The sequence below is a fragment of the Kwoniella shivajii genome, chromosome 3 (assembly GCF_035658355.1).
Source record: "Kwoniella shivajii chromosome 3, complete sequence".
Taxonomy (NCBI): domain Eukaryota; kingdom Fungi; phylum Basidiomycota; class Tremellomycetes; order Tremellales; family Cryptococcaceae; genus Kwoniella; species Kwoniella shivajii.
Genome location: NC_085910.1, coordinates 1,633,260 through 1,657,375, shown reverse-complemented (window position 1 = coordinate 1,657,375; position 24,116 = coordinate 1,633,260). Strand labels below are relative to the sequence as shown.

Here is a 24,116-nt window from a genome sequence, read left to right as displayed (position 1 = left end):
TATCATCATTCTCAAACTGATCCTCTGTATTTATATTGGTGCTGAACTTGCACTATATGTATCCTCATTGCATCATTTGCTTTCTATCCGGTGCAATTGATTCTCACTGCATAATATTTTCATCATCAGAATCATTCTGTAGAAATCTTTGTCCGACTTGTTCGGAATGTGAATTACGACAAATGGACGAGACCCCCAATGTGTATGCATGAGCTATGATTGAAGGACATCAGTTGATACAAAATATTTTATTCATCCATCCGTCATAAACCTAGAAACCAAACAATAAAAACTTCTCTTCTTCTTTTTCTATTTTTCTTCTGTTTCTTCTGTTTCTTCCTTACTCAAAAACGTTTTCATCCAAGCCTGGCTCGAAAAACGTATCTACCCATCTAACCCACTGTACCCTGGAAAAATTTCATCCGCAAGCAGAAGGACGTAGAAAAGAAAGTGAGATTGATCGACCGAGCGATCTTTTGAGTGTGGAAATAACAACGAGGAGTTAAGGGACAGGATATGTAATATACATGTATACAATGGATGAGGATGATGGAGAGGGTCAAACAAACAAATAATCATCACCCAAAAGAATGAAGACTTGACATATTGCAAAAAAATGGAAACAGCGAAAACGAAGAATAATGTGGAGTGATGTATCCGAAGGTCACCCATAGATCCCATCCGAAAGGTTCTTTTCCTTGATAAAGAGACGATAAGATTATTTGCTTGATTGAGATTGATTAGGTTCAATAGGTGGTCTATAAGAAAACACTCTCGTGAAGCTATTACATCGTTTGATGGATTCCATTAGTATCTCTTCTTACTTCTATGTGAGGTACGAGGGGCACTGGAATGGGTGTAAATTCATGAGATAGAAGATATCTGACGGCTCACTCTCTTAATAATTCTTCTTTCTTAGCTTCGTCATTCGGATCGACTGTTTCCACTTGTGGTAGGCTGATTTCACATTAAATCAATTAGCATGAAGAACGAACTGCGTTGTCAAAAAGAAAAACCTGGTAAAACTAAACTCACGTAGATCTCAATCGATTCATAGCTCTTAATCTACTTCTCCAAGAGGTGATATATTCTGCCTGTTCTGGGTTTTTAGCATCTCTAATATGAGTGTATCTGACTGCCATATCATTTGCTAGATGTGCAACATGCCTGACGAAAAAAGGTAAAGTCTGTTTTGATACAATCTTCTGTTCACCGATAGGTGAGAAATCTGGTATACCATTAATCTTTTGAATGATCACTTTGAAATAATCATCTCTACCCCAAACAGCCCATGGATCAGTCGGCAATACTGTTATTTGAGGTTGAGGTCCATGCGATTCAGGTGTGGTATGTGGTGATATCACTATATTGATGAAATTGAATGATGTTGATATCGTATCAAATTTGAAATCTTGTCCTGAATCATTATAGATTATCTTGACATAATCGTTTCCTATCAATCTTTTCTTTCTGGAGAACGTCGGATCGTTAGGTGAATTCGGCATCATCGTCGTGGTGTGGAATACAGTTTGAGTCAAATCATCCCACCAGGCATAGGCGTATTCACCATCTGAATCATCTTCTCTATTGAGTCCACCCACGAATACGTCGACTTGTCCTTTTAGTCTGATTAGTCTCCCTAACCCAGCAAGGAAGTCAAGATACAAAGATGACCCATCGATATTTCCCAATATTTCAGTTTCAGTGGTTTGTCCTCGACCAACATATAAAACTCCTAATTTTAACGCATCAATAACAGGTGTCATCTCGATGTTGCGCAGGGCCCTTAAATACTTTTCTTCATTAGGTATTAGTCGGCCTCTTGGTGTTTCCAGATTGGCATTGGGATACGAAGAAAGTAGTTCCACGGCTAAATAAGCAGGATCGATGGACACATCTTTCCGTCTTTGCGAAGGTGTCGCTCCTGACCAAATATAACCATGTTGAGCAGATGGGTCGGGTTCTTCTAGTGTTGGCGTCGTTGGTTGTTGTCTAACAATCTCAGTTGCCTCCTTTAGATCAGCAAAACATTAGCTAAAATCATCTCTATTGGTATCCATATCATATAGCTCGAGAATCACTTACATCTTTCGAAGCTTGAGCATCCATTATCAAACCTCTATTGCTCATAAGGACAGCAGGAAGACTGATTAAATCTGCATTTGTCTCACCCAAATTGAGTAAAGGTACATTCTCAAGTTTTGCAATAATCTCAGTGGCACCTGTAGGTCTGGTTGAAGTTATAGTTGCCCAACCCGTTCTTGAATTTGATGTTATAGTGATTATACAACCACCTAATAACCAAGATTGAGTTTTTGGTTTTTCTGCATCATGACTACCACTTGGGGCTGAGTTTGAATTCGTGTTCGAATTTGTGTTTGTAATTGTATCTGTATTTGAATCGGCACTTGATCTTGATAGTACCATTTCGGATAAGAATGAAGTAGCAGGTTTTGGATCTGCGTTTCCATAAGTATATCTCGCTAACCAATCTAAACAAACTTCAGCCATTTCATCCACAACAACTCGTTTAGATCTTGATTGTAATAATTTCGTTATGATATGCTTGACTAAATCAGGTCTTATTGAAAGTTTCAAAGCCATGAACCAAACGTATATAGCATGATATGCTAATCCAATAACATGTTGCGATAAAGTATAGTTTTCTCTTGCTGATGAAATTTCCAAATCAGGTGATTGATCCGATCTGGCATTGTGTTCTGCTATATAGTCAATGACTAGAGTGAAAACATCTTTGTAATGAGCATCAGTGAAATTCTTGAATAGGTTACCTTTATCTCCTAATGCCAATAAGAATTCTAATAGATGAACAGCTATTCCCGATGTGAAATTGATATCTCTTAATTTCCCAATTATCGATAATAGTCTTTTACCTAAATGTTGTTCCAATTCAAATATTGATAGTGTCAAAGCTTGAATACAAGGTTTTGCCACAACTGTATTCGACTCTAGACACATTTCGAATGCTGCGATTAAGGAATCACACTCGTGTGGGTCCAGAACATCTCGATAAGCAATCAATATCGATAAAGACTGATATACAGCTGAATTGACATTTGGTCGTTTAATGAATGTTTGAAATTTACATCTTCTTTCAATGCGATCATCTTGAGGTATAATATCGATCAAAGCTTTCAATAAAGCTTTTACTTCTGTTGTAGCTCTTCCCCCTCGGAAGAACAATTTGTTTCCTAATTGTGATGGCAAGAAGCACAAGACATACGATACAAGTTCCCAATTCGTTTCGTGTCGCAAGATACCGTTAAGAGCTCGAACGTATTCTGAAACCGGTAACCAGACGCCTTCGACCGGAGGAGCGTCTTTGACTCTCAATGAGGGATGATTCGGATCATACGTTAATAGACCTTCAGATGGCAAACTGTCTGTCGGCATCTCGAAAGCTAATGTTTCAGGGATTGACCACAAAGGGGCAAAAGTCTCTCCTGTGTTGGTAACCTGCTCGATTGGAGGTCTGGATCTAGATCTACTTCTCGTGGTCGTTGATGGTCTGTCCCTGACTGATTCTCGAGTATTGGACATGAGTTGCTGTTGAGATTGTGATCTTCTATCTGCTCTTGCTCTAGCTTCTTCAGCATCATTTAGCATTTTGGTTCTTTGAGCCTCTACAGCATCTTGAGTTCTGAACAAAGTATCCGCATATGGTTTACATGCCGTATCCAAATTTGTTCTTAGATATATCCGATGTTTCGGATCAGCTCTTAGACGTAATAACCATTGTAGTATAGCAACTCTTGCTCTCGGACATCTTGCTGGAACAGCTGCTATTCTCGAAGTAGGAGTTTGATCACCTGTACTTGCATGATCAGTGAAAGGGTAGAGTAGACCAAGTAAATCTCTGTAAATCGCAATACAACGTGATGAAGCGGGTGTACGAGCTGCTTTAGCTGTTGATGAGAATGAATGTGGAGGTGAAAAAGTCAGATCGTTGAAAATCTTGATCAAAGCTGAAACAGCACTGAGCGATTGACAATCCATATGAGGGATACGATGACTACTATGATTTTGGGTAGATGATGATGGTCTTGGGATCACATCATCTGTACTTGCTATTGAAGGTGCGACAGAAGGTAGATCTTTCGTCCTCGTCGGTGGGGAGAGCACATTCATCAGACCTTTTAAAGCTGATGAATTGGTATTCGCATTCGTATTTGAATTTGTTGAAGTGGTTGAGTCTCTTGCTTGTGGATGCATTGGTCTTCTCCTCTCTGGAATTGATCGATGAGCATGATCATCTTCCTTGCACCAAGCTGTTGACGCGAGGGTGATAATCAAATTTCGGATAGAATGAAAACTTCCTCCAGCGGCGGCTTCTTTAACTTCTTGACTTGGTAAAGTTGAGGCATCTTCTTCTTCCACTTCACTGTCATTTTTCGAAGCTCTTACCCTACGCCTTTCTTCATCTTTCTCCATTGTTTCTGCAACTGCAGCTCGTATCATTACAGCCAACGCTTCTTGTCGGAACCAATCTTCAGTTTGTTTCAATAGAACTTTATCAAGGAAAGGTATCAGAACACCATCGACAAATTCATTTCGAGGTTCAGACATATCTTCGGTTGAGGGATATATATCCTTGAAAAGTATCATGGCGAGTTTCTGTTTTGCTCCAGCTAAATTCAACGATGACTCGTAAAAAGTTTCGATTAATTTCCACGTATTGGCAATCCATCCTTCTACCATTGGTAGACATAGTCCTTCACGTTGATAGTAGTCCAGTATAACGGCAGCGTCGTCTTCCGTCATACGGTCACCAAAGTGAAACAGCAATTCAATGTATTTAGGGTGGTAGAAAGGGGAAGGGGCGCTGGCACCTGATGGGTAGAGTTTCTCAATAGCAGACGGTAATTGGTGTAGCACCGTGTCGAAGATGGCAGAGAAAGTCGATTGCTCTTCGGGTAAATGTAATGCCAGTCCGGTGATACTATCGAGACTATCAGCTAAACGATAACGCAGCAAACAGCTATAACATACCGGTTGGGAACGGCGGCGGGCCATAGTGCTTTCAATATGTCACAAGCAGCTTGTCCTTCCATCCATATATCAGGTTTTGTCGCTTCTTTACTTGACCCTTGTTCCAAGCGATGTAGGTAATCCTGTAAAAGCGTAAGAACGGCGTAGTCTACAGGTTCCCATTTTATGCGTTCGGACCTTTCTTCAGGTTTCGTGAACCGGGTAGTCGACAAAGCGGCTATAAGGGATGATGAAAGAGTTGAAAGAGAGGCGGAAGGAAGAGTAGCAGGATTCGGTGATGGATCGTCCAGGTGTAGCAAAAGACTTCTGGTGATGTAGACCGCTCCTTGAACGACTCTACAATCGGCATCACCTAAACCATCATAGATTCTTCTAAAGTTATCTCCAACTGCTTGTTCCATTATGATCCTAAGAGCTAATTCACCTCTTCTTCCATTATTTGATCTGAACATTACAGCCAGTAATTTGTGGACCGGTACTTGACCAGCATCTGTAGCTAATCCTGATTCGTCATCACATGCTACACAAACACAAGCGAATCTCATAATGTCGATGAAAAGATCTTGAGGTAAAACAGCATTGTCTATGAAAACTTCAAGTAGATCACAAGCTGAAGGTAAGATATACAGCCATTTTGGCATGGGCGATGATGGAAATTGAGGTGAAGGCGATTGAGCCGCTGAGGTCATGGATTGTGGAGAAGTTATAGTCGAATGTCTAACAAAGCGTGAAGACGATGGTGTACTGAAAGCAGAAGGTACATTATCTTTACGTCTTGTGATTGAAGCTGATCTTCGTATGGTTGATTCTAAGATAGGTCCAGTATGACCAGTGGGAATCGGAGAATTGAAGGACGTTACCGCAGAGACCGATTCTCTTCTCAAAGGGTTCGGAGGTGGTACATGACCGTGCGAAATGTTCAATCCTGTCAAATCGTTGGGAGGGGTGGAAGCGACGATACCTTTATTGATAAACGCGAAGATCGGTCGGATGATTCGTGAGATATCTGTTGTCGGATCAAAAAGGTCTATAAAGTTGTCAGAGACGGCATGGACGAGATCGATGATCGATGAAGCGGCCTCTAATGGTGTATAAGGGATGATGGGCTCGAATGGTTTTAGCTTGCAGAACAACGGGTGATCAGCATGTATCAAAATGAACTTCAATGGAAAAAACTCACTCTCGTCGGTCTATGGATGAGATCGTTACCACCAAGAATTTTCATCTCGCACCATTTCGACCAATCCGATTTGATTTCCTCTAACATTCTCATCGACCAACCTATCAACCCAGCGAGTCCTTCCACTTCGAATCCATTCCTAGTCAAAACGTTCAGAGCGACAACTTGAGCTCCTACCAGATCGACCTTTGCTTCTCCCGATACATCACTTGATCCGGTCACGAGGTTATACATTGTTCTAATAGTTATCGTATCAGGTAAAGGTATTTTCGATTCTTCAGATATATACCTTGGAGGAGGACAGTATGACATTAGTGAAGTCAATAACCTTATTCCAGCTATACGAAGTGATACTTCTGTTCTTCTATCGGAAAATGAGATAGCTCTTGTATACAATGTTCTCACGTCTTCGGTAGAGATAGAAGTCGAAATCTTATCTTTATCATCTGGAATGTTTCCTGTGACTTCAGCAGTGGGAGTTGAGTTTGATGTACCACCAAATATATCATCTTTCTTGTCTTTTTCCTTTTCCTTTTCATCTTGTTGTATATTCGTTATATAAATTGAAGTAGCTTTTACAAGTTCAATCAATTCTGGAGTCGAGATTGATGATTCAGTATTTATCAAATGTATAGTTTCTTCCAAATGAAACGTTGGAGTTGGGGTTTTACTGATATCATCCGACGAATCTTTTCTATTAGGTATGATAGTAGAATTTGAATTTGAGTTTGAGTTTGAATTTGAGTTTGAAGATGATGGTGAGTTTATCGAGGATAGATCATCTTGACCAGTTGAAGTTTTAGTTGTAGCGCTTGCTCTACCCCATACTCTTCTAGAGAGGAATCTTGATCCGCTGCTTAATGAAGGAGTTGAACTGTTATTTGAAGCTATGAGAGCCGGTCGATCTTTTCTGTTACTATTGAACTCGTTCATGTCGGAACACTGATGCTATCTGAATGAGGATATGTGAAGAGGAAATATTGTGATTGATATGAAGTAGGTCTTATGATACGGTCGGGGTGTGACGGCTATTTTCGTTGAGATGCGGATGCAGAGAGAGGGCCGAGGTATCGATGTCTATTCAAGATCAAGTAACTTGGTAAGTGTGTCTGGTACAGCGAGTGAAACAGCAAAGGAATACTGTCAACTCACCGGGCACCTCGTTTTAGAAGCAAACTAGCTTTATTTTTAGGTTCGAACAATCTATCTAGGCAACTTGAACATGATCATATTGATATCATCTATTTTGACTTTTTGGCGTATCTCGAGGATATGTCTCTTGGCGGGGGGAAGTGTAGTTGTTGTCTTTTTTTTAATGAATATCTGAACTCGTGCTGCACTGTTCCCCACTTCCTGGTGGGCTGTGATGATGTTCTCTTTGTGAATGTATGAACGAACAAGGTGGATGTGGATGATAATGGGTTATTTAGCTTTGAGATTTGAGATTTGAGATTTGACATTATCCGCTCCGTCGTCATCCTTTTCATTCTTTTCACCGTCCATTATTGATCGTTTACGGCCGTAATTAGCGGAAATCTCCGATGAAATAACACTTTACTTGCTGTTGAAAATACACATTCCAACCCATCAAGATCATCACCACCACCATCACCACCACCACCATCAATCACACGTCTTCGAGAAGAACACAGAACGCCATCGTAGACCGCGTCCCTCATTGCCATACAAAGTGCGAGAAGGAAGAAGGGTCGCGCAATTTAAGAAGAATCATCTGTGCCTGCAAGCTCGATTGAGTATCAATCATCATGGTTCGTCTTATTGGCATTTGGACAATCATACTGGCTGTATTATTCACCACGAGTATATCAGTATCAGCCCTTTTCAATGATCCAGGTCTATCATATTGCAAATGTGAGTATACACAATCTTGCAAACAGAGTTGAAACGCAATCACGCGTTTTTCAGTGGTGTTTTGACTGGAGAGTACATGTGCATATCGCTAATTCAATGTGATATGTACATTTTTTTAGGTATATGTTTTTCGAATTCTACTATAATACCATTATATCGACCTGAAAATCCAACGAAACCATGTTTGACCTGTACTCGACAATTTTGTTTGGATCAGAAATTATCCATTTGTAAAGGTGCCCAAGTACCTGAATTAGATACTGATGTTGGAACAGGTACAGAAGGTGATGTCGAAGCTAGATGTTTCAGTGAGTAAATATCTCATTCTGAAAACGATACGATCATGAGATGTGTCATGGGAGAGTAAAGGTATACTGATGAATGATGTCTTATTTTTTTGGTTTCATTGTTTCTAGAAAGAGATTCTCCGAGAGATCAATTGGTAGTAACGTTCTTCTTGTTGATCGTATTTGGTTTACTATTATACGCAGCTATAAGATCTAGGTGAGTATGATCACATCCCTGATACGCTAAACTTGAATGTAAAGCTGATCAAGCAATATCCTTCTGGATAAAATTCATCCTTCTTCTCAACTTAATCAGATTACGCCAAGCCATTGAAACTCGAGGTAGACCATCAGACCTGAGAGAATGGAGTGAAGCTCTCTTACCGACCACTCTTCATCCTTACTCCACCCAGTTCTTTTCTCGAAGACAGAACAGCTGGGCAGGTGGTATGGGGGCCACAGGTGATGAGATGAGGAATGCAGGTTCAAGTGGAGGTGGAGGATATGCTCCTGTCAGTGTGGGTAGTTGATCAATATAGCCATTTGGGTAACGACTTTCGGGAACATCTGTATATTAGGACAAAAGAGGCAATGTACATCATTTACGAGTCTTGGTAATGACGGTGTTTGTGAGACTTGCATATGCACATAGCACAGATGAAATGCATTTCTACAACATAAATTTGGCATGAACACGTTAAAAAGGGCGTTCATTTTTGTGTAACACGCCGTCCTCTTTCCCTCCCAAGTCACCATAATTTCTCATCTTCGACCACTATCGAGGTCTTTTGTATAGCTATATTACTCTCTGTGATCTTCTTCTTGGAACGGGGAAGCCGAAAGTTTCAGTCCAAGGCGATCTACTTCCTACCAGCTTTCATTTGCCTGGCAAATTTGTTAAACTTCTTATTATCCATCTGGATTCTCGAGACATGTTGAATCTCTTCTGCCAGATGTTGAGTTCTTGATTCCGGTGCGATTTGATATTGGATATCCTGTATTACAAGCGGGTAAGTCAGCATTGTAACTTGGAATAAATACAATGTCCCACTCATTTGACGATTTGAGGTCACCCAATCGTTGAAATCGTTGTGAGAGAAAGAACAAGTCATAACAGTATGTTGAACTCACTTTGACGATCTGTAATCTAGCACCTTTCCTATTAGCGTTTTCAGCCAAAGCCGTTCTGGTATCAAATCTCTTTTGTTTTGTTCTTTGCTGAGCTCCACCGGGACCCATGAATTGAGATTGACTTGATTGGGTTTGTGACAATTCGTATTCTTGTGATTCATTTTCTCTTATTTGTAATCTTGTTTGTGTCGGATCGTTCATTTCATCTTGTGTATTGATATGTTTAGATCTGTAATTTGCAGGTCTCTTTATGATTGGTCTAGACCATGATTGGACCAATGAATCAGCTTGTCGATTGATTGCGGGTGTAACTCTTTTCGTTTTGGTATAGAATAAAACGATGGGTCCAAGTCTACATTCTTTCAATGTTGTGGTATCCAAGTCCATCTAAAACAAAGTTCGACAGAATCAGCATGCAGTCGATTTTCGGTATTTGTGAAACGTGCTTATATTCACCTTTGGTAACACCTCGAAAATGGCTTTCTGAATACCGACACTTGGTAAACTTCTATCGGGTAGAGGTTCCAACCATCTTTTGACGGCTTCCAATACACCATTATCAACTATACTTTGCCATAATGTGGTGCTGTCATCAGGCGATAAATATCAGCTAGTTACTGGATAATCACATCTACCGTGACCGAAAGGCAGCATTTTCGACTTACTTTCTCAAGACACTCATGACTTCATCTAACATTGCCAATTTTGCTGTACCTGGTAATTTCTGTCTATTGGCAGCTTCGTCTTTATCCGCTGCTGAAATCATACGATCTCTCAATCTCGCACAAATCTCATCGTGATAGTTATCCACAATCTACCGAGAGGGGATTTTGCGCTCAGCGTATCTTGCCTGTTTCCCTTGATCAATCGGAACTTACATCTTCGTCATCACCACCTTTCTTTTTCCTTCTTTGCACTTTAGCTTTTTTGCCTATATTGTCAATTCGTTCTTCCAACGCCATACGACGTTCTATCATATCACAGAGATAACATCAGCTCAGATACCAAGAATGTATGTGTCATTATAGGAGGAGACGACTGACGAGTGGCCGCATCATATACAGGTTGTTGTTCTCCTCCATCGTCCTCATCGATATCTTCATCCACATCTTCGTCACCTGCTTCACGATTTTGTCTTCTTTTACGATTATTTTCAATCCTCTTCTTCTTTTTCCTCCTTCTCCTTCTTTCCTCAGCATCATCCTCATCATCATCTTCATCTTCATCATCATCGTTGTCATCTTCGTCATTATCGGAATCACGTTTGGTTTTCTTAAAGTTTGGTATTTTAGCAGGTGAAGTTGCTGTTGCCGCGACATATTCTTCTGTCCCATCGCCTTCACCATCTACATCTTCATCAACATCTTGTTCTACACTATCGGGAGGTAAAGTATAATCTGTACCAATTTCCGCTATGGGTCTTGTTGGAAATGCTAATCTGCCTTTTGGTCTTTCATCACCTTCATCTTCATCTTCATCTACATCTGCAACTACATCTAAATCGTTATCTTCATCTTCATGTTCTTCGTCCACTTCTCCTACGTGACTTCCCACTACCACATCAGAAGTGTTGACTTCATCTGCATCCAGCGCAGGGGGTGGGGATGCTGACATGATGTGCTAGAGTGTATATGATGAGAATGAGAAAGAACAAGTTGAGATATATTGGTTCTGTTGTTGTATCCCAAATTCATGTTCGGGGGGAAGTTGAATAATACTGCATTGTCTGGATGTGGCACCACCCACCCTACCCTATTCTGGCTCTATTTCACACCCCCATTTAACATCCCCCCTTCGTACCATCATTTTCCCTGAATGACTATCATCACCATGCACTTGGTTTACCACAATAACTCGGTCGTATCGTATCATACATCTTGCTGCATCCTCTCATCCTCATCCCCAAATCACATCTTAATACAACCCATATCTCCTCGCATCTTCGTCACGACCCAAGCCAAAAGGTCAAGAAACCAGATCCCATTCCTCGACTCACTGCAGTCATCCCTCTCCTTCAACCTTTACAAATAGTAGAAAATCAATCATAATGGGAATCGCACAATACGCTGTACTCGGTGAGCATTAACATCACTCTCTGGCCGTTTGAGATTTACTAGCTGACCAAGACCGGAATGCACTTGATAGCTGTAACACATCCTGTATGTTCTCCATCTTGCAACATATACGTTCCCAATGATACTTGCTTAAACTTCCTTGCTGACAATTCTTGCGATATGGTGAATAGATGGAATTTCGTGCTCTAATCAACTTTGCGATTTGGCGTGATACAAGGGATATCTCAGATGCAAATGAATTATCTACAACGTTCTATGATAGACCATCGATGAAGAAATGTTATGAATATCTAGATTTCACTTCAAGGAGTTTCTCCAGGGTAATCAAAGAATTAGAGGGTGATCTCGCAAGAACCGTAAGTTTAGTTATCCCATATTCACATCGTATAGTCAATCTCCGGATTTCTATCTATCGAGAGAATGTCCTTTTGATGCTAATCATGCGTGGTGGTGAATATAGATCACTTTATTTTACTTGGTATTGAGAGCTTTAGATACTGTGGAAGATGATATGACTATACCCAATTCAGTCAAATTACCTTTATTGAGATCATTCCACGAAAAATTATATGAACCAGGATGGACTTTCCAAGACTCACAAGAAAAGGATAAAATCGTTTTACAGGAATTCAATAATATTCAATATGAATTCTCTACGCTCAAACCCGAGTAAGTCTTTTTCTGGTCAAGTCATACCATTCATCACGTGTGAAGCTTGGGTTGAGCTAATGTAACTCCTTTTACCAAATAGATACCAAGCTGTGATTGCTGATATCACCAAGAAGATGGGAGCTGGTATGGCTGATTTTGCGGCGTTGGCAACGCCTGAACAACCAGTGGCTGAAGTTGACAGTATTCAAGATTATGATCTTTATTGTCATTATGTAGCTGGATTAGTCGGTGAAGGATTATCAGGATTGTTCGCAGCATCAGGAAAAGAAAGATCTTTCATCGCGGATCAATTAACGTTATCAAATTCAATGGGATTGTTATTACAAAAGACCAATATATTCAGAGATATACATGAAGACGTTATTGAAGGTAGAGGATTTTGGCCAAAAGCGATTTGGGGTAAATATGGTTTTAATTCAATGAAAGAATTAATCGATCCTTCAAAGAAAGAACAAGCTTTATGGGCTTCGTCGGAGATGGTTCTAGATGCTTTGAGACACGCAACGGATGCTTTAGATTATATGACATTATTAAGATGTCAAAGTGTATTCAACTTTGTAGCTATTCCTGCTGTAATGGCTATAGCTACTTTGGAGAGAACTTTTATGAACGAGAAGATCTTACAAGGGAATGTGAAAATCAGGAAAGGAGAAACTGTCAGAGTGAGTTGATCCTTCTGTGCGTTATCCTTGAAGTGGCCAGGTGACTCACCAAGTTTACCAAAACTCACAGCTCATCCTGAGATCAACCAACCCAAGAGATGTCGCGTACATTTTCCGAGAGTATGCCAGGAAAATTCACGCTAAAGTCCACAAAGACGATCCAAATCTCTTGAAGCTCAGTATCGCATGTTCAAAGGTATGTTCATCTTACGTTTTTCGCTCATGTGCAATCGCTGACATGATCAAACCCACTCCCCTGGTTTAGATTGAGCAATGGGCCGAACACCATTACCCATCATTCATAACCGTATCCGCTGGATCAAGTGGCGGAGCTTCATCAGCCATCGATCCCTCGTCAAATGACGCAAGGGCCATTTTGTTTACTAGTTTAGCTAAAGAAGCACAAGATAGGGCTAGAAAAGAAAAGACTGACAAATTCATGGCTGATTTGAAAGCCAGAGGTGTAATCAAGGAAAGAAGTCCAGAAGAAGAAGCTGAAATCAAAAGAAAATACGATGCGATGGATAAAGAAGGTGTACCCGTCCTCATGATCTTTGGTGTCATCGTAGGGGTCTTGGCTCTAATGGCTGCTTTGGGAGGTATCGTGATTTGGGTCGTATTAAAATACTTTGGTGATGTGAGTGATCCGTGTTCTTACTTGATAAGACTATCTTGATGAGCAGCTGATACTGATCGACACATATAGGAATGAACGTGAGACTGCAATCTAAGCGCGAAAGTAAAGACCTTTTCTGCTGATGTGATGCATGGAAAAGTGGGACAAGGAAAACCCGTAAAGAAGGGAACAAAATGAAAATCAACAGCTGAACAATTTTTACTATCATGAGGGGTTTTCTTTCCAAGCTGTGTTCATGGTATATACCCTTTACATGTGTCATCTTATACTATATGCATCATTGTGTTATATTGTGCATAGTTTGATAGGCGAGGTATGGGAACGAGCGTCGAGTGAAGGTAAAATTAGCACCAAGAATAGCATCAAGAACAGCTTTCTCAATCATAAGCAAAGATTACTACGAGTAAGGTTGATATGAAAGATAAACGCGCTCGGATAGATTGATCCTTTTGAACGAAATACATCCTCCATCTTTCCATCTACACGCCGACTTTACTCATACCTTCGACTGATACATCTGCAACTTTTGCTCCAAGATCTGTATTGACCGGTGCTCTTATCGGAATATCCGTTGGTCATCTGGGATACCTCCGGTCCATTGGTCGCAACGCTCATGAGGATAGAGCTAGAGAACGAAGGAACACCACTGAAACCGACGATTAATCAATTGTCAATTGTCAATTGTCACGATGTTCGCGGCAGCATCTAATCTATTCAAGCAATCAACGTACCTATCAGCATACAACATCCATTCGACATCAAGCTCAAATACGCCTATAGGATCACCATCGTCATCTTCGACTCATCTACCCACCACCCCTAATCCGAACGGCTCAACTGGTAGTGGTGGAGGAGCAGGACAAGGGATCAAATCGTTTAATGTTGGACTATGGAAAGTGATAAGTGGATCACATAAAACCACAGGTAAAGAAGTCAGTGTATGGATATTTGAGAAAAAAGTTTTGGATACTATCAAACCTGGAACTAATTATGGTGGATTACAAGGAAAAGAATGGGTTTTGGAACAATTGAAGAAAGAGGTGAGTGATGAATGATTCTTCTCCTGATTGTCGAGGTATCTTGTGATTTTGTTGGCGAAGATCCCGTGACATTGTACGGGAGACATACATGATAGATACTCTCGACTGAAATGATGAATTGATTCTACGTCCTTTGTTGTCCACAAGACTGATGAAATCACTTTTTAGGCATCGGCACTCTCACGTCTTAGACATCCAGATATATTACATATGGTAGAACCGTTAGAAGAATCAAGATCAGAATTAACGTTCATAACTGAGAGAGTGAATTCATCATTATCAACTTTATTCTCATCTGCATCAAAATCATCAAATACAAATTCCAGAGGCAGACCACCGACAAACGAGAGGGCCTCAGGAGAAGTCGATTTAGATGAAGTTGAAATTCAAAAGGGGACTTTACAAATCGCGAAAGCGTTAAGTTTCTTACATGATAAAAGTAGAGGCGTACATTTGAATCTAAGTCCAGAGAGCGTTATAGTGAATTCTAAGGTGAATGATCCGATTCGCCCTAAGGGGATTCCGTAGAGACCCAACGACGAAGAACCCATTGAACCAGAGTGGGGTTCCATATCAAAGATACATGATTCGAAGAAATGCTGATCGTATCTCATGTGTCATTAGGGAGATTGGAAGTTATCGGGTTTATCAATGATGATACCTCTAACCCAACCAGACGGTACCCAAACGAAATATGTCTATCCAGAGGTAGATGCCAGATTACCCCCTCAAGTGCAATGGAAGCTAGATTATCTAGGTATGTTATGTATTTTGTAATCTTCTTGAAAGCCATGCTGATCTAAAGTCCAACTTCTAGCTCCCGAGTATGCCCTTGATTCCACCTTGACACCTTCATCGGATCTCTATTCACTAGGATGTCTACTTTACGCAGTACACATGGGTGGTAAACCACCCTTTCAAAATCGAGGTTCTATGCAAAGTCTGAGGGATAACGCCGAGGGTTCATTAGTCAGAAAAGAATGGATGAGTGGTAGTAAATGGGACAGATGTAGTTCTGAACTTAAAGGTATATCTAGTCGCCCTTGAAATTTGGAGGGATGAAGCTAATATGAATGTCCCATTCACAATAGATCTTCTACCGAGATTACTGACCCGACATCCTTCGAATCGGATATCACTAGCTTCATTACCTTCTCACTCATTCTTTTCGTCTCTTGCTATCTCAACTTTGAATTTCTTGGACGCTACAACATTCGCTTCTAAACCTAGGGAAGAGAAAGCTACTTTCTTAAGAGGATTAGTAAGGGTCTTACCTACGTTTTCAGAGAGATTGAGAAAAGGGAAAGTCTTACCAAGCTTATTGGAGGAGGTGAGCTAAATGGTGCTGAAACACCGGATGTATAGAAGCTGATTATTATCTGGTCAGATGAAAGATCCATATTTGTTACCATTCATCTTACCTAACGTCTTTGAAATTTCGAAAGGATTGAATAAAGATGAATTTTCAATTGTATTACCGAAATTACAACCGTTGTTCGCTCTGAAAGATCCACCTCAAAATATGCTCAGTAAGTCCTCATGACCTTGAAAAGTAAGCTTTGGGAGCTGTATACCTGACCTTCTCGATATAGCGTTGTTGGAACATTTATCTTTATTCGAAGAAAAGACCACTCCACCCGTTTTCCGAGAAAGTGAGTTTTTCGGTCACACATTCTTGATGCTGATTATTCGGTGTGCTTAGACATCATGCCTCTGATTTATAATTCGCTGGAATGTGAGCATCTGCCTGTGCAAGAAAAAGTCTTAAAGACTGTTCCGCACCTTTGCGAGATACTGGATTACGGAACTGTACAAAACGTTTTATTGGTAAAGGTTGCTGTGAGTATCTCAACATCACACGTAGCTTTGTAAATGCTGGTGGAGTAAGCAATTGGCGCTGATATGATGACTTTCATTCAGATCCTATTCACGAGAACGAGAATTTTATCTGTCAAAGTTCAAACTTTAGAATGTTTCACTTCCATGGTCAAGACACTTGATAAAGCTACATTGACTACTAAATTGGTACCGTTGTTAGCTAAGATCAAGACGAAAGGTGAGCTATATCTTGACCTCAAGACTGAAGGACGCTATTAAAGCTGACAATGATCTCTAGAACCTGCTGTTATGGTCAGTCTCGAATAGTTTCTTTATTTTCATGGAAAAAGCTGATACTTCTGGGTAGATGGCAACCTTAGCAGTGCATGAAGCAATGGGTGCAAAAGTTGACAGAGAGGCTATAGCTACCCTTGTCTTACCACAATTATGGGCAATGTCCATGGGTCCATGTGAGTTGATTCTTATGCAGAAAAACCTGCGGCGGCTGATGTTGGAATCCAGTATTGAATGTGGATCAATTCAGTAGATTCATGAAGTGAGTTGAAAGTTACAGGGATCAATCGAGGAGTTTGTTTACTGACTTCGGTATCAGAGTTATCAAAACGCTTGGTGTTCGAGTAGAACAAGAACATTCACAACATCTTCGAGATGTTCATCGAATAGAAGCTCAGACAGCATCTCTTGCAGCTCAAAATGCACATTCACTCAATGGCAATACAAACTCCTTTGGAGGTGTTACTGGAGGTGGTGGAGGAGAAGTAGATTTTGAGACCCTAGTAAGAGGAGGAGCGGGTTCTGCAGCTCCATCACCTAACCCCGCTGTAGGAAGCATGGGGATAACAGACCCATGGAATGATGATAGTTGGTTGAATGGTGGAGATACAGATAACACTTTGGTAAGCAATTATACTACCTTTCTATCGTCGATTAAAGGCTCATCAGCTGACATCTGAATGCTGCTTAATCATTTTCATAGTCGAACTTCTCGTCATTAGCATTGAATACCAATAACACTAACAGTACTGCCAATTCGTCATTCCCGTTATCGATACCTCCCTCACCACAACCTTCCTCAACATCCATGCGACCTATCACATCTGGCTCAGGAGCAGGGTCATCCAAGTTAAAAGCGAGACCAATCCCACCTTCCACATTCAACTCTTCTGCCTTTGCAATGCCACCTCCATCAACGACAAGAGTCTCGCAAACTCCCAATATCCAATCTCCACCTATTTTAGCTCCTTCCATTCAACCTTCATTCGCACCACTGCAACCGAATTCACCTTCCATGAACTTCAATCAGAATTCACCTTCTACAGGTTCACAATCTAAAATGGCCGGAGCCAATTACAATATAAGCTTGACACCTCAATTACCTAATCACACTCAATCCTCTTCTCCATTATCATTCATGTCATCACCAACGATATCTGCAATACCGTCCCATCAGACACAGTCATATCATACGTCTCAACAACCTACGTATCAGTCCCAGCCGGCACAAGCTATACTACCTTCTCAACCAATGCAACCGGCAGTGAAGCCTCCTCCGGGCTGGCAACCCGGTCTGATGCAACCTTCCACAGCGCCAAAAGCTGTATGGGGTAAAACAACTGGAACAAACGGAGGAAACAATGATTGGGGAGATTTCGATCCATTGAAGTGATTTTCAAAATGCTCTTGATTTATGGCAATTGACGACATAAGTTTACGATGTTATTGTAAAATATGCATAGAGAGTATTGTACATATGGTTGAATGGAATGTAGTAGTATACAAATGCAGCGATGATTACGCTTAATTTCACATAAGGTATACACTTCGTCACCTTCATCACCTATTCCCTCCTCCTATATGATGAGTTTTCACGGTTCCACAACCTTTCCCAGCGTTGGAGAAGTTTCCACTGCAGGGTTTTCAGTAGATGTAAGAATTTCTTTAACTTTATTCTTTTCTTCTTCTTGAGATTGAGCGTCTCCAGGATTAAGTTCGACTCCTTCCAGCATGTTGTTAGCCACTAAGAATCTGATAGTCTGCGATAATTGAGATATTGTATTTTGGATTGGGTTTGATAATAACTATCAGGGACGTAATAGTCATAGCCAAAAATTGAATATTAGTGATCTGATCTAACTTGTTACCTGTGATCAATTGATGATAACGAATCATCTCAATCAAAGAAAAAGAACAGGAACGACGATGTGAATCTGTAGATTGACATTTGATCAACGAGATGAGAAAAAAATTACACTTACAGAACCGAGCATACTTGGTCTAGCAAATGGGTTTTGTCTTTTCACCATAGGTTGACGAGGTAGTCTCTTGATCTCTTGATTCGGGAAACCTCGCATAACTGATGCGGATTTATCCTATTTCACGAGCAATCATTGTTAATGTCTGTTGAAGATCTTCATTGGAGATGGAGAGAACTTACGGCAATATGTGATAACCTACAAGTATCACCGAATTTACATCTCCCAGTCCTCTCATATGCTCTACATATCTCTTTCGGCGGTATGGGATCAGCCGGTATACTAATCTTTTGTTCTTCTTCCAAGATAACTTTCTTCTTCTCTCCTTCGACTATTTCACCTTCGTCTTCTATATCTGTATCTTCCTCGGAGGACGTATCGGATGACGAATCACTTTCACTTTCCGACGAATCGCTTGAAGTCGTTGACGATGGAGTAGGAGTATCGTATCCTCCTAGTGCAGACAAGGCATTACTGTTCCCTTTGGTCTTCCCAGAATCCTCCATACTAATTACTGGTATCGGCATAGTATCAGGAGCAGGAGCAGGAGCAGGTATAGGTAGACTTGAGATTCTGGTCCAACCTTGCTCCGCAGATTCCCTTGTTTCCTGTTCTGTGTATCCGCTTCGATCGGTACGGTCTCTGCCTTCCTTAAATCCTCCCCTTCCTCTTCCTCCTCGTCCTCCCCTTCCACCTCGTCCTCTACTATCCCTCCCTCGGCCTCTTTCTGTGTCTCTATCCGTCCTCGATCCACGTTCATAATCTCCTGCAGCTACGGGATTTGCTTGTCTACCCCATTCTTCAGCTAAAGAAGCAGCATCATTCCTTCCTCCTCTACCGAATTTCCCACCTCTACCTCTTCTGGGTATATCACCACGAGCTATAGCAGCTGCTTTTTCTTCGTCCTACAATCGTTACCAAGTCAGCTAACTCTCTCACGATTCATCACAGGACAAAGCAAACGAGTGCAAACGTCGTGTAAAAAACATGTCAATGACTTACTTTCTCTTTTATACGCTGTTTACTTGGCCATTTTGACTTTCGTTCCGCAATCCATTTTTCAATTTCTTCAGGTGTATTCAATGTTATGCTTGTTCCTTGGATTGGTGGTGGAGGACTGAAAAACGTTCAATACATATGGGACAAAATTAGTTTGAAACATCTCATATCTGTACTTATCTCAAAAGCACGTCCAGTAATCGTATCAAGATGGAAAAAAAGGGAGATTAATGGCTCACCCTTTTCTTTTAGCATATCGTTCTTCTTCTTCACTCCTTTCAATAGGTTTACCAGTTTTGAAAATCAAATGTCTATCACCTTCGTGTTGTTCAACTTTATCATCTGGGCCTATAAATTTACATCCTGGTTGTGAACAGTTTCTCCACATATTCGAAGAAGAGGAAGATGTCGCTCCGCCGCTCCCTGATAAGAATGGACCCGTGTATGAGATGTTATAAGCTTGTTCATTAGTATGCGAGTCATTTGGACGTTGTTTTTTCGTTGGAGGTTGATGTATATCACTTGGTGGTGGGTGTGTATATCCTGATGAGGTAGAGTATGGGTAATATCCATTGAAAGGAGGTTGTTGTTGGAATAATGATTGACCGAAGGAATGGTTTTGATATGGTGATACTGGTTGAGGGTTGAAAGAAGCTTGATATCCGCCTGACAGATTAGGTTGATATCCTCCAGTCCAACCTATGCCCATGTTATACTGTGATTGAACAGGAATTGGTTGATTTGGGAATCCTCCCGATGAGGAGATCCGATAAGTAGGTTGATATGCTCCATGACCGTGGCCTTGATATGCGCCCGTAGGAAGCGGATGGGGCTGATAGGACGTGGAAGGAGTGGGAGGGTGTTGAGTTCTTCTTGGAGTTGGGGGACGAGGATTTGACGGACCTGCAATGGAAGATGTTGTGGGCGGACTTGAGAAATTGGGTCTAGAAGGTAATGACGATGGTAGACTTTGTCTGTTGTTCATCGTGTCGTCGTCATCTACCTCTATCGTTGGCTACACACTGCCTCCTGTGAGATTATAATTTGAACAATGAATCAATACGGATAGAAGGTGTTGATCACTTGGTCAAAACAGAAATTTCAAAATCAAGATCGCGGATCTCGAAGAAATCTTCGAAATGTAAAGTGATGACATCATCATTTATTGTTTTTCCGAAAAGATGAATAGAAAAGCAATAATAACTCGTAGATATCGACAAATAAGTTAGACTATTTGATCAGTGTGACTATCTATTATCAACAGCTATCCCATCTCAGTCGGATTCAGACGATCAATCGAAAGCGACGACGGAATCATCCAACACGTCTTCCGCATCATTCACCAAGACTATAGACGAAACATCGATCACCCTTTCACACTCGATCTGTTGAGATAAAATGGAAGCTTTATCCCGTAGAGAAGATCAAGACGTCTTGGAATCAGTCAAATCAGAAGCGTTGAAATCATGCGATGTACATGTTAAAGGTGAGTAAACGAATCGAAAAATCATCTGGAATATTTGTTATTTCTAGGATATGGTTGCGAGGAAATATCACTAATTCAGATCAATATCATATGTCATTGTAGATTTCGCCGATTGTGCAACTGGTCGAACGTTCACTTTACCGTTTGTATGTAAAGATAAATTAGATATAATGCAAAATTGTATGAGGGATTAGTAAGTTCATCTATCTCTTCTTGCTGAAATCGATTAATCGACCATATAATGGTCATGGCATGATATTTCTCGTCCTGCCCACGATTTCACTCCATGATTTTTTTCAGGGACCCATAAAGAGCATTAGGAAGCCCACTGACACTGACCATTCTGAAATCACAGTGTAACGCAAGAACGTCTGGATACTGCTAAGTTAGATTATATAGCAAACCGATCAGAACATGGTAAACAGGCTGTGGAAGCATTACGGAAAAGTAGAGCTGAAAAATTAAGAAGAATGGCTGGATTGAAAGAAGAGTCAAAATCAGATCAAACGGAGAAGAAGTAATATCTTGCATCATCTCAATATCGCATTTTGGTTTTATCGTTATTTTATGGTTTAATGGCTCATGTATCATATTCGCATCTCATGTATGTTACACATGCGACATCGTGAGAGTCGATTTCATGTACTGTTGGTTAGTCCATCAGCAACTTTTCGACGATTATTCAGTCAGAGGAACAAGACGAATCATAGACCTAACACTTCAATCCAGATCGCGAACCCCCATGCCTTAGCTGCTGCCTATACATTTGCGGTGAATCAACAAGATGATCTCGCTAATTTTGCTACAAATGGAGTCTATCTAAGGGACTTCTTCCATAGTCGGAAATGAGGAACTCCTATGACAGTCGTCAGATGGGATCTTGTCGGTATGCGAATTCCTGACACACTAACCCGCTAGTATCGTATCGCTGATCATCGAGAAAGCAATGAGGTCCTCTGTCGACACTATGATCTTCATTCATTCATTTACATAAAAACCAAAGGGGCGGAGCTTGAATCTCTTACAGCCAACATACGCCACTAAAGATTTCTTCGGAACTATAGTAATGTAATGACAACAATTGACCATCAAGTTTCAGTTTGTTCACGGATGAACTCGATAGGACACGAGAAAGATAATTATACAATGCATAAACGATGTTCCTCTTTAGGGTACTTTCGTGTTTCTTCTTGTCTATGTTACAACTATCCGCGGATCAGTACGCACAATCAGCCAGCGCTGGATCGGCTCAAGAGAATTGCTTGGACAATTCCCATCCTTGAGCGATACTGGAGACGAGAGCATCAATGGCAAACCCCTTCTTGGAGTAATCTATGACAATCTCAAAATTAGCCCTTGCTTTCTCACCACGTACGACTTGGTCATCCCAGCAATTGTTGAAGAGAGACAAGCTTACCCTTGAGAGTGGAATGAAGGTCTTTGAGTGCAACGACTCGTTTGATGATATGCTCTCCCTTCATCACTTTTATCAGCTTGCCTAACTCACCACCAGAGTCGTGGAACAAGTCACTTACAGGATCGAGTTTTTGTTCTGGATCCGGATCGTTTTCTCCCAATTTAACATCAACAATTACCAGTCTCATATTAGCACCTGACATTCTACCCATCATTTTTCACATTAGCAGACATGACCAATGGTATGTGTTCCACGATATAGAGTAAAACATACCCTGGATCTTTCACAAGGATGTCAGAGACTTCTTTGACACTTGCGTTCCCTTCGCCTGATTTGCCTGAACCATATCCTGTTTCTTCGTGTAACTCCCTTAAAGCTGTCGTACTACTAAAACGTAAGCTGAGATTTCTGAGATTATAGCGAGAGAGTTAGATTACCCAGCATCTTCACCTTCGTCAACAAGTCCTGCTGGAAGCTCTGAGCAATAGGGATCAGCGTGTTTAAGCAATTGTCTACGGAGGAAAGGTTACTTACCGATTACTGTCGCTTCTGCTGGTGGACGATATTGCTCGATGATAATGGTTGAGACCGGCTTGGATGGATGATGGAGTAAAGCGAGGATATGTACGGCTAAATGTGTATCGCATACGTATCAGATTTCCTTCCCGGTGGTGACAGTGTCATTCAAACTAGGAGTGAGTTGCTGGACAGGTTTTCGTACGCACAGTCGACACCAGCTTTAGGTCGTTTAGTCCTATTGGCAACTTCCCAAGCTCTCTACTCGGTGCCAAGTGTCAAGCATCAGCTGATCAGCCGATTGGTAAAATGCTCGCAGTTCGCCAGCTGACTTACTTCCTTTCCCTCTTGATCTTTCCACTTGATATTCTCCAGCTTCAACCACTTAGCATCAGTCTTGTATTCCTCCACACTGAGGATTTGCGGTTCTTGAGCTTTACTTGACATCTTTCGAGATTGCCGATTCAGATTCAATGAAGTTGAGTACTGCAAGAAGCGTGGAGATGGTCTAGGTCTAATTAATGGGGAAGATAGACGTATAAGCGTAAGTGATGTGCAGCGCATCGAGGTTGAATGAATGGAAGTTATGTGAAGGGAATGATCATAAAAGATGGGTATCATGACGCAACTTGACAGTGAAAGTGGGGTGATTTCGGAGAGTGGAGGTCATTCAATCCAGGTACACGCTGCACTTTAAAAAGGGACTTTTTCCAAGCATGCTTATGTTTACTGTGAGAAGTCAACGAGACCTGGGCAAGCAACTGAAAGTTTCTGATAATGCTTGCATTGCATAGAGGCCCGTTCGGTTGTTCAAAATAGCTGTCCTTTCCCTGTGACAGCGTTGTATCAGGTAAGGTCGAGAATTGGAGAAATATCGTTCGTATCATTTTCAAACGGGGAATTCCTAAAATCATCTGTCAGAGGCTAATTATACCTTGTATCGAAAATGACGACCATTCGAATTGGTGTCACGCACAGTACTTGCCAGACATCGCCAGGGAGTATCATTTCCCTTGCCCGACAGTATCTGACACAGACGGC

The 24,116-nt window shown here is 41.1% G+C and overlaps 8 protein-coding genes across 8 annotated transcripts; 4 read left to right on the top strand and 4 right to left on the bottom strand.

Annotated features, from left to right (window-relative positions):
- Positions 1-890: 890 nt before the first annotated feature.
- IL334_002801 (uncharacterized protein) lies at positions 891-7,123 on the bottom strand (the record flags this gene model as incomplete). The annotated part of the gene is made up of 5 exons (XM_062934539.1): positions 891-957; positions 1,036-2,012; positions 2,086-4,960; positions 5,011-6,131; positions 6,191-7,123. 5 exons carry the CDS (start codon positions 7,121-7,123, stop codon positions 891-893), a joined length of 5,973 nt encoding a protein of 1,990 aa, XP_062790590.1.
- Positions 7,124-7,956: 833 nt separating this feature from the next.
- Positions 7,957-8,879, top strand: IL334_002800 (uncharacterized protein; the record flags this gene model as incomplete). The annotated part of the gene is made up of 4 exons (XM_062934538.1): positions 7,957-8,062; positions 8,182-8,370; positions 8,479-8,566; positions 8,666-8,879. The coding sequence occupies 4 exons, from the start codon at positions 7,957-7,959 to the stop codon at positions 8,877-8,879; spliced, it is 597 nt and encodes a 198-aa protein (XP_062790589.1).
- A 330-nt stretch (positions 8,880-9,209) lies between these two features.
- IL334_002799 (uncharacterized protein) lies at positions 9,210-11,094 on the bottom strand (the record flags this gene model as incomplete). The annotated part of the gene is made up of 7 exons (XM_062934537.1): positions 9,210-9,344; positions 9,481-9,867; positions 9,937-10,066; positions 10,146-10,294; positions 10,359-10,450; positions 10,524-10,892; positions 10,941-11,094. The coding sequence occupies 7 exons, from the start codon at positions 11,092-11,094 to the stop codon at positions 9,210-9,212; spliced, it is 1,416 nt and encodes a 471-aa protein (XP_062790588.1).
- Positions 11,095-11,725: 631 nt separating this feature from the next.
- IL334_002798 (farnesyl-diphosphate farnesyltransferase) lies at positions 11,726-13,601 on the top strand (the record flags this gene model as incomplete). Its single annotated transcript, XM_062934536.1, has 6 exons — positions 11,726-11,911; positions 12,016-12,224; positions 12,307-12,889; positions 12,960-13,085; positions 13,155-13,526; positions 13,596-13,601. The coding sequence occupies 6 exons, from the start codon at positions 11,726-11,728 to the stop codon at positions 13,599-13,601; spliced, it is 1,482 nt and encodes a 493-aa protein (XP_062790587.1).
- A 614-nt stretch (positions 13,602-14,215) lies between these two features.
- Positions 14,216-18,071, top strand: IL334_002797 (uncharacterized protein; the record flags this gene model as incomplete). Its single annotated transcript, XM_062934535.1, has 14 exons — positions 14,216-14,566; positions 14,735-15,058; positions 15,191-15,323; positions 15,384-15,593; positions 15,658-15,896; positions 15,954-16,095; positions 16,159-16,218; positions 16,269-16,405; positions 16,487-16,622; positions 16,683-16,696; positions 16,752-16,854; positions 16,907-16,940; positions 16,998-17,301; positions 17,382-18,071. 14 exons carry the CDS (start codon positions 14,216-14,218, stop codon positions 18,069-18,071), a joined length of 2,877 nt encoding a protein of 958 aa, XP_062790586.1.
- A 199-nt stretch (positions 18,072-18,270) lies between these two features.
- Positions 18,271-20,641, bottom strand: IL334_002796 (uncharacterized protein; the record flags this gene model as incomplete). Its single annotated transcript, XM_062934534.1, has 5 exons — positions 18,271-18,483; positions 18,661-18,774; positions 18,840-19,562; positions 19,660-19,774; positions 19,896-20,641. The coding sequence occupies 5 exons, from the start codon at positions 20,639-20,641 to the stop codon at positions 18,271-18,273; spliced, it is 1,911 nt and encodes a 636-aa protein (XP_062790585.1).
- Positions 20,642-21,054: 413 nt separating this feature from the next.
- Positions 21,055-21,663, top strand: IL334_002795 (uncharacterized protein; the record flags this gene model as incomplete). Its single annotated transcript, XM_062934533.1, has 3 exons — positions 21,055-21,142; positions 21,245-21,335; positions 21,498-21,663. 3 exons carry the CDS (start codon positions 21,055-21,057, stop codon positions 21,661-21,663), a joined length of 345 nt encoding a protein of 114 aa, XP_062790584.1.
- A 728-nt stretch (positions 21,664-22,391) lies between these two features.
- Positions 22,392-23,522, bottom strand: IL334_002794 (uncharacterized protein; the record flags this gene model as incomplete). Its single annotated transcript, XM_062934532.1, has 8 exons — positions 22,392-22,474; positions 22,560-22,617; positions 22,678-22,762; positions 22,833-22,943; positions 22,997-23,036; positions 23,094-23,189; positions 23,285-23,336; positions 23,412-23,522. The coding sequence occupies 8 exons, from the start codon at positions 23,520-23,522 to the stop codon at positions 22,392-22,394; spliced, it is 636 nt and encodes a 211-aa protein (XP_062790583.1).
- Between the last annotated feature and the right edge of the window lie 594 nt (positions 23,523-24,116).